Raw genomic sequence first — 10,000 nt, 5'->3', positions numbered from 1 at the left:
CTTGGGAAGGGGTAAGAATGAGAAATGGGATCAGGCCTAACTTTAAGTAAAAGAACCAAAACAAGAACCAGAATAAGTCCAAACACATTTAATAATGTAAACCCATTGAAGACCATGGTGACTGCATTGACCATTGTGCAGTGTACTGCACAGGTCAGTGGTCTGTTGGGATGGGAAGATGTTACCTGAGCCTTGGCACATGTCCGTCTGAAGTAGCTGCTTGGCACGAATGATGTCAACATTGAGGCGACCGGCACTGGGCAAGTAGTTCAGAGACAGCAGCAGCTCACCCAGCTCCACCTCATTCTGAGCACGGAGGGAGCCGTTGGAGAACAAAAGGAGAATACTTCTCATTTGTTTCATTCTCACGTGGCACAACAAATAATCTAATCTGTGCATAGTTCAACAAAGGAGACAGTGCCAGAGTCTTTTCTAATAAATAATGAGATTATTCCATTCTATTTTGCATTATTGGGTTGCAGCATGTATTATTCTGTGCAGACTATTCCACGGTTCCAAAGAGGGTTCTCTATATCTTGCACAAAGAAGTAGCTGTTCAGGAGAGAAGCAGCAGGAAAGCAGGAGAAAAGCAGCATCTTAAAATGACTCCCAGGAAGGTCTGTTTTCAAGCATACATGGCTTAGTGGGAGACCATGATGTAGTTGTTTACTTGGCTATATAGAACTTGCCTAAAGGCATAATTACGGAATTCACAAACAAATGTATTGCTAAGAAAAATCCTCCATATGGAATCGAGTAGCATGAATTTGGCTTGGACCACTTGGCTCTCCGTGAACTCAATGCCTTTACGAGAACTGCCTCCCCCTATTGAATCAATCCTCTCACCAGTGCTGATGGACAAAAACACCCAATTAAGAGCATAGAGGTCAACCCCTAGTAAAACGTCTCAGCTTTTGAGCTAATTGAATGGATTTAGAGGACAGGTGATTGATTTCATCTAACAATCTCATTAAATCCTTACCAAATGGGGAGGGAGCCTATAGAAGACTTGCCTTGAAAACCCATGGGTGAACAGCTGTTGGAACTTTACAACAAATTTGATTGGGGACATGCCTTTTTCCCCCAAAGCTTTAACCACACTTGTCACAACAGATGTGGGGCTTATACGATAGTGCTCAAGCAAAGCTCTGTAAACATCAGCATAACAGTGGGGCACACCCTGGATCCATTCTTTCTACTACAATTGCAGTATCAGCAGGTATTGTCCATACTGCAGCATCAAACAGCACATCACATCTCATCTTTTAGACATTTTTGGTTTTTGCACATGACAGTATTTACATGTACTCTATGGTAATAATCTCAGAAAGATGAATCCCCCCCTCCATAAGACTTGGGCTCTGGTCAAGGTATCCTGTTATTTAAAAGGGATTTGGACTCTGCTATTGGCACTATAGAAAATAAATAGAATTGAATATAGAATAGGAATGAATTGAAATGAATTGATAAGAGCGGAGTGGCTGTACCTGTGAGCTGGGCACCAGTGCCTTCCACCAGTGTCCCCCTTTGACCAGGTCCACCTCGTTCAGTGGCAGCGCCACCTTCCCTATGACGCAGTGGCGTGAGAATTTGTCGAAGTCCACGACGGACAGCAACAGAGTGCGTCTCTGTGCCTCCAGGAAGGGCAGCTCGAAGGTGAAGCGCTCCTCGAACACGGGGTTCTGTGTCTTGCGCTTGACCCCCGTCTGCCGAGAGTTCTTGTGGTCTGGCAGCAGGCTCATCTTCACGTAGGGGTTGGAGTGCGCCATGTCCTGTCGCGCGCCGTCGCACGTGACCGGTGGCGGGAGGTCGCGGGCCTCGATGATGCGCACACTCAGGTGTCCGTTGATGAGGTCGAACTGAGTGCTGAAGTGGAGCATGCCCAGTTGGTAGCGCAAGAGAATCTCGTCGTCTGTCAGCGAGTCCACATCGTCACCACCACACGAGTCAGAGGAGTACAGCCGCGGCTCAAGCTTTCGAAAGTAGTCGTCTGCGGGCGGAGGGGGCTTCCGCAGAGGCTGCACCACCTCCTTCCTCGGGCCCATGGCCCAGAATTCAATTGGCTTTACGTCCACCAAGGGAGAGCTGGGTCTACGAGCATCCAAACCTATTCATGAGAGTAATGATTTAAGGTCAATTAAAATGCAGTTTGGCCAAGACAACTAGCCTAGGAATACCCAGATGAACCTTTGGCAAAATGAGATAAGTTGGTGCTAACTAGGCTACAAGACAACATAACTTAAGTATGAAATAGAACAGAATGGAATGGAATAGCTTTTTCACAGCAGAATATTTACAAAAATGTGCAAAAAGTACCACGGCAATAAAACCATCCCTACTGATATGAACAGCTTTAACAGTTTGTTTTGTTGTCTGAAAAGCATGTTGCCTTAAAGTACAAAAGATATGATGAGCCTGCGTGGTTTTCTGAAGGGGATCTGAGGTGGGGTGGGTTTACTTACTTGATAGCTGACGGGCCAAGCTCAGGGTGGAGCGAGTGATCTCTGTGCTAGATCGCCTCTGACCGGGGCTACTGTGGCCATTATTGTGGATGGAGCTGCCAGTGGACCGCTGGATGATGCTGTGATTGTTCCCATCTTTATCATCATGACAGTCGTTGACACTAAAAACAGCAAGAGACATTTTGTTATATTGAGATTAAGTATGAATAAATGTATCGATAAAATAAAGAGAAAGGGGAAAGAGCATCGATTGGGAATAAAAAATATATTACGCATTATTGTCTATTCTAATACACATTCAAACACCACTACCTTACACAGAAATGGCAGTTGTTTCTATTGTGCCTCATCAAAAGCTACCACAGTCAGCGTGTATGTGTGGTTGAATGTGAGGCATGAACTTGTTGTATAAATACTTTGAGACAGAGTAAATGACATTTGCTGTGTGTAGTGGATGTAAAAGGCGCTGAAATGTCCTGAATCTAGATTTGGGGATTAGCCACTTCCCACCATAAAACATCTCTTGAGTCTCGAGAAGTGACAGGGCATGTTTATGTTGCTGTAAATTCACAATCCCATAATCAAGTGGGGCAATCTAATTCCATGCGATGACTCTATCTGCAACTACAGCAGCCAAATCAATATCGGGGATGGTTGTTGTCTAAAATAACTCTAACAAATGACTTTCACAAACAGCTTGAGAAGGACAAAGTGTTGCAACTACATCAAATGAGGAGAAAGTCCACATTGTGATGTAATGCATAAAAATACATAGCTTCAGTACTTATGAAAACTGTTGGCTCAAAACTTCTGGGGCGTGAATAATTCCTAGGGAATTGGAGGGTTTATTAAATTCTGATTAATTTTAATGCCTGATATTACGCAATATCTGGTACAACTCAGCCATCTTATTTCATGCTCTTTTTTTATTATTTCTAGCTATTTGCTTCTCTCTCAGCATGGGGTAGAAGCCTGCCCAGGGTTTCTTGCTGGAAGCCTAATTCCCAGTCATCCCTTGGGAATCATCAAGGACCCCTTGTGTCCATGGCTACAGCTCACAGGGAGATAGTTGCTACGGCAACCTCGGAATCTAAAACACATGGCCAGTGCAGGCAGGGGAGCAGTGGAGGGCTTGGGAGGTGGACAGGACTGGCACAGAGAGAGAAAGGGACCCGATGCCAAGGGCTAATAGACCAGAGCACACATTACCAACGGCGTGGACACAGAGAAAAATAATCACTGTGGAAAAACTATTTTATCATTCATTTTGAACTCACCATGACCATGAATGGGATATTCCAGAAGGATTTCAGAAATAACTGTTACGTCAGAGTGTGTGTGTGTGTGTGTGTGTGTGTGTGTATGTGTGTATGTGTGTGTGTGTGTGTGTGTGTGTGTGTGTGTGTGTCTGTGTCTATGTGAGGGGTGTGCCTGTGCATCTGCTGCGTGAGTATGACTTGATGATGATGCCGTGTGTGTGTGTGTGTGTGTGTGTGTGTGTGTGTGTGTGTGTGTGTGTGTGTGCGTGCGTGTGTGTGCGTGCGTGTGTGTATGTGTTGACACTGTAGCTATGGTTGTGTCTGTGTTAAGTTGGTGTGGCACAGCTGTGTAATATCCTGTTGGGTGTGGTGTGATGACAGTGCCCACCGCTGCACGTTACACCGCCAACCCCGAATTGAAGCCGCTGCAACTCCGTTCTGTCCTCAGCAGCCCCCTGACCCTGCCCATTAAACATACAACATGACCTTCATGGACTGACCACAGCTCCCGCTGAACCTCTGGATGCACCACACAGTGACGAACATGATCGCTGACCTCAGTTTGCCAAACCCCATGACATAATCCCACACACTCTCCTCAGAGACCCAGTAGCGTGTCATCTCTCTGATTCCGAAACTCAATGACCACACGAGAGAGTTCATAAGCAACAGCAGGGAAATGATTGACATTCTGTCCCACAACGCAGGTTGCTTTCCTCTCTTTTTTCTGCTGTGTTTGTGTGGTGGGTGGTGCTGGAATAACATCTCCCCCTGCCTCTGTGCTTGGGCTGACCCTTGCAGCCAACCTGCTTTGTTTCGGGGGTGATGTCATTAAAGGCTGGGCATGATATTCATAGCCCAGGCAGCACAGCTGTAATGAGGTGAGATCCTTTCATATCTTCCCCTCCAGCCAGCATATCAAACACATTATCCTCTCCTCTCTGTCTCGCTGTCTTCCTTTTGATTTTGCCAGTGTACTCTCTTCAAATAGATGGCCTTGACTGCAGCTAAACAAGCTCAACTCCCCACGCTTTTTAAAAACTCAACGTCTTAAACCAGAACAAAAGTTCATGAGGAAGTAACATTAAATAGGGAGGTTTTGAACAAACTGTTTGAGGTTACGCTACAGCAGTCGTCATCAGAACGGGCATTGCTGTCTAAATAGGATTCTGTAAGTGGTAATAAAGTGCTTGTTTGTGCATTTTCTCTGCTTCCTCTCTCTCTCTCTCTCACACAAACACACACAAAGAAACAAACAAACAAACTTAGTGGTTCCATCATCATGGCAAGTTCTTGGCAGCGGTCAGCTCAGTGTGAAAAGTGTCTCATTAGACTCACAACTCACATTCAGAGTAGACACACACACACACACACACACACACACACACACACGTTGACACGTTGACTCATATGTGAATGATTCACAAGAAAGTACCAACACATACTCATCCTCTATGTGTGTGTGTATTCTCAAATACTCCCCTTCTGTGCCTGCCCCACCACACACACACACACACACACACACACACAGACGTTGACACACTCATATGCCATATCACAATGGCCACATACCATAGATTTGTGTCATCTGGATTTCAAACAGACAATAGAAATTCTATTCTCCCCAGCAGTTGTAACTGAGCAACCAACAGAGGGAGCTGCTTACACACCTAGGATAATTTGGATCTATATGGTCTTTAGGGTCCCCACCGTGGATTTCAAGGCAGCGTTGGCTGGAAGGTGATGTGGGGGCCCAAAAGACCATCAAGTGATAATTTGATACTTGTACAAGGACATTAATTGGAGTGCATAGTAGAAGTAAAATGTGTACTTTTGCATATGTTGAAAACTGCATATATCTTACCAATTTTGTACAGGCAGTAACTTCAGAGTATGAACCATTTTCCTGACTGACGATAATATTGACTCTGACTCCTTTTGAATGAAGAGCGACAGGTTCTATACTAGTGGATCTAAAGAGCGACAGGTTCTACTAGTGGATCTGAAAACATTTAGTTTTATCTTTAGTAGCATATGTATTTGTTACATACATTAAATTCACACAAATAATTGTTAATAATAATATAATTTAATATAATAATAATTGTTTCTCTGTCATTTTGAAATAATATTTTCAAGACCCAACTAGACTAGTAATGGTAGAGTTACCAGTACCACTGGATCGTTACATGTGGTGCAATGTTGTATTTCAGTAAAAAGTAAGCTGTTAAAAGAAGAGATGTTTAAGTTAAAAAAAAAATGTGGTTTTCACTAACTTTATAGTAGGTCATGAATGTTATAACTTGAAACGATATACCATAAGATGTTATATGTCAATAAATTCTTAATGTAGACATAACTTAACAATTGCCTGTGACTTTTGGCAGAATTTTAACTAAACTGTCAAGAACCCTTACACGCTTTGAGAAATTAAATTTAGTTGACTGGTCTATATTGCTAGCCAGTACCTCCACAAGTATGTGTAAAAGTGATAAATAACATAATTATGGCAGTAATTTAAAGGAATACTTTATGTAGGCTACATGATCGTCATCTCCCAGTGAGGACAGGATACTCACAGCCAGGAGGGGGTCTGTGCTGGGAAGGGTCCAAGGATCTCCACTTCCTCATCACTGGACTGGCAGCAGCTGCACTCCCAGCACCACTGCCAACATGACCGACAGGACCAGCGGCAGAGCAGCAGGTCAGTCAGCCTGGACAGGACCCCCTAAAACAACACAAGGAGAGAGGGGTGCAGAGTTACAGTTAGTGAGGACCATAAGAACACCCGTAACATAGAACTATAGATAGGAATTTTATAGTACTTTGGGACTCTCATTAATTGTTAAATGAGTGCACATTCTCTCGATAGGCCTACACAAAAATATCTTGCAATGACACCTCCTGGGCTCCGTAGAAAACAACTCGACTTGCGTTGTTTTTAATACGTCTCTATCTATGTCCAGATAGGGACCACACGGTTTGTGACCGTGGTAAAGTTGGTTTTATATTGGACGTTGGATATTCTACACATTCGGAAAATCTATTTAGCACTGACTACGATGGTTGAGTTTGTGTCAAACCAACTTTAATGTGTTTAAACAAGGTCTGCCTATATTACACAAAGCTTCTTTTGTCCAAAAACCCATGTTTTGGACAAAATTCATTTTATGAATTTTTTATGCTGATAAAATATTTCAATCTATTGTGCGGCTTCACCTTTTGACTTACCCATACTAAAACACATCTCCTGAACTCGGCTTACTGCCCTTTCTAGGACACAAAGCTTCTTTTTCCCTAAAACCTGCTCTTTGATTTTATACAATTATTTTATACAAAACACATTTGTTGCACTCAGCTAACTGCCCTACATAGTACACAAAGCTTCTGTTTTTCAAAAACTCATTCTTTGATTTTATATTAATATTTTAATATTCAAAAATGCTATAAATCTATTATGTGACTTCCACTTTCGACCTACCCATGTTAAAACACATCTGTTACCCGGCTAGGCTACCGCTTGTGTGTGTGTGTGTGTGCGCGTGTGCGCGCGCTTGTGTGTGTGTGTGTGTGTGTGTGTGTGTTCTTAGGAGTGCATTGGGGGGGATGGTAACGGGGTTAGTGGGGTAGCTGTGTATGCAGAATGATCGTAACTTCTCTTAAGCGGTTGCAGGTGCGTGTGTAATTCTCAGAGTGGAGTGATCAAATAGTCTGCAGTGCCTTCTTATAGGGTGATGTGTGTGCCAGTGGCGTGTGGAACTCAGTGTGTGATTTAGCGTAGGGGAGACCGGGTATGGGTGTAACACATTTTTCTTCAGCACCTAAAACTACCATTTCTTTTAAAGCTACAGTTCTGGAACTTTTTGGCAAAGTACCCACATCTGTCTACTACAAGTGGCAACCATTTAAATCTCTTCAACTATATTACAGAATTTGAGAGATTATGACAAATACAGTGTGTACCTTTGTTACAGCCTACCCCGCTACTGGGGTAGATTGTAACACCTATTGGGGTAGATTGTAACAGGTAAAAAAAAATGCAGAAAAACAATGGAATTCTATTTGATATACTGATTTATTGCATAAACAGGGTACACAGGGTGTGAAAATAGATTCACCAACATATTGTATACCATACAATCCGTTCTTCACATAGAGAATGGAGATCATATTAACGTTTTAAACTAAATATAAAAACCACAACGTTTATACTTTTGTGTGTGTATGTATTTGTGTCTCTCATGGAAAGAGAGAGAGGCTGAACAGTCACACACACAAAGATGAAATTAAACAGACATTAAATGGGTCTACTAGCCCCATTCCACAGGTTGTAACATATTCAAAAAATGTGTTACAACCTACCCCACCACTGTCATCCATTGTTTAGCTAGCTGTATTAGCATGGTGCTTTGACATTAGCAAGAGAGAGCTACACCATTCTTTACTAGAGAAACTATAGTTTGACCTGATGTAACTCATACAACTGTATCTACAATGGTAAAAGCACTAGAAAAAAATAAATCTAAAAAAAAAAAGTTACTTTCTTACCTCAGATGTTGAATTTTTCTCCTTACTCTGGGATAAATGGCACTAACAACTTGTCCATGTGTGATCGTTAAGGAAGTCTGAGGAGTCAGAAACTGTCACATGTACAGTGTTCACATGGCTCATATCTTATCCCTGATTGGTGGAATTGGTGATGTTACAACTCCCCCCATGTTACAACCATACCCCGTCTCCCCTACACCTTTAATGAGTGAGATCATTTAATGAAGCTGGTTACTCAGCTGCTATTTACTGCCTCTGCTTCCGTGAACCCCCTGCACATTTTAAATTAGAATGAATGTGATATGAATTAATAAAGATTGTTATATTTGCCCAAACAACTGGTTGTGTTCATTTGCAGGCTCTGGTATTTAAGGCAATTTAATTGCAAGACAAAGAAAACCCACATTTATTACAGTATGTTTTGGGACATACTAGATTAGAAGCACTACAGATGGCAAGGATAGGCCTATTATAGCGGCAGTACAACAGTATATCATAGAATTATTATACACTAGGCTACTATAGAATTAGGCTATTATAGAAATATTTTAGTAGGCTATTAGCCTACTACTAGCAGAACAAAATTCTTTCTCGTAAGGGACTATGGCCGGTTTCAATAGCAATCACCTCAATATATGAGATCGTTCAGCATTCCTTTCACATGAAAGTATTTCTGTAAATGACCTCATGTATGAAAGCAAGAACGATTTCCAACAATACCTTCAGCGTGTTTAAAAATGCATTAGGCTCAACTGATGCAGAAGAAATAGCAGACCCGGCCCATGGCCTCCAGAGTGGGCGAGTAGTAAACTGTGTGACTCATCTGCTGTGCGTCAACACCACCAACTGTGCCTACAGGCCTATCCCGTCATACATGACACCGCTGGCTGAGGCACACGTCCAAACATCTCACGGATATTCATTCAAATATTTAACCGAGCCTTTGCATTTTTAGAGGCCATAACAAAAACAAAGGAAAACAAAACTTATTCTGAGGCAATTTTATACCCTGCTGATTAGGGAACAGAAATAATTCAAACGACAAACACATTTTCGGATGCAGATTGGATGGTCGTGACGACGAGCCTGACGGAGTCCGCGAGACCTTACAACCATGTACAGAAACTTGTTTTTACGCCTGAGAGACTTCAATCAGACAAGGGGAGGGGGGACACGGCGAGAGGTGACGTGGTTGCCCTCAAAACCACACAAACCTGGCTGCCCCCTGATGAAAATATCAGCGTGGGTCGGACTTTATAAACTGGTCCGTCCCAATAATGGGTTGAGGACACAGGAGGAGAGGAGGCAAGAGGTGAAAGATGCTCGGAACGGGAAGAGAGAAAAAAGGGTGATGTGTTGCCACGGATTGGTGGACTCATGCAGTGGAGATGATCGTTTCAGACTGTGTGTGGGTAGAATATGACGAATAAGACTGAACAACTTGACAAACAGGCCAAAGTATGAACACTAATATTTTGATTGAAGCAAACAGAGCTGGATATTTAGCAATTTGTCTGCACTGAATAGGCCTATACTATTTTGGACCATGGCCTGTGTGCCAGCATAAACGTCATTCTGCAGATGAATATGATAGTAAACTATCCATGAAATCTGCATTATGCATACAAAAAAAAATACTAAAAAAGTCACATACCTCATTGATGGGTTCCAACTGCCCTTTTCACCGGTGCATAGCAGCAAAGGATCACGGGTAGGCAATAGGAGGGCAAC

At 42.7% G+C, this 10,000-nt stretch overlaps 1 protein-coding gene and 1 long non-coding RNA gene across 2 annotated transcripts in view; one reads left to right on the top strand and one right to left on the bottom strand.

Annotated features, from left to right (window-relative positions):
* The window catches only part of syt17 (synaptotagmin XVII), a 21,310-nt gene that overhangs the window by 8,509 nt on the left and 2,801 nt on the right, over nucleotides 1-10,000 (bottom strand). Inside the window, exons 2-6 of the mRNA XM_042086694.1 lie at nucleotides 9,924-9,941; nucleotides 6,301-6,449; nucleotides 2,463-2,623; nucleotides 1,488-2,107; nucleotides 186-306 (exon numbers count right to left, since the gene is read on the bottom strand). Of these exons, the coding sequence (XP_041942628.1) occupies nucleotides 186-306; nucleotides 1,488-2,107; nucleotides 2,463-2,623; nucleotides 6,301-6,449; nucleotides 9,924-9,941 (1,069 nt within the window). The remainder of the gene's footprint in view (nucleotides 1-185; nucleotides 307-1,487; nucleotides 2,108-2,462; nucleotides 2,624-6,300; nucleotides 6,450-9,923; nucleotides 9,942-10,000) is intronic.
* LOC121705622 overlaps nucleotides 3,781-10,000 on the top strand; it is a 13,238-nt gene continuing 7,018 nt past the window's right edge. The window contains exons 1-2 of the long non-coding RNA XR_006030843.1: nucleotides 3,781-3,828; nucleotides 4,797-4,799. This is a non-coding gene — a long non-coding RNA (uncharacterized LOC121705622). The remainder of the gene's footprint in view (nucleotides 3,829-4,796; nucleotides 4,800-10,000) is intronic.

This window comes from Alosa sapidissima, chromosome 3 (assembly GCF_018492685.1).
Source record: "Alosa sapidissima isolate fAloSap1 chromosome 3, fAloSap1.pri, whole genome shotgun sequence".
Lineage (NCBI taxonomy): Eukaryota > Metazoa > Chordata > Actinopteri > Clupeiformes > Clupeidae > Alosa > Alosa sapidissima.
This window is presented reverse-complemented; position numbering and strand designations above follow the sequence as displayed.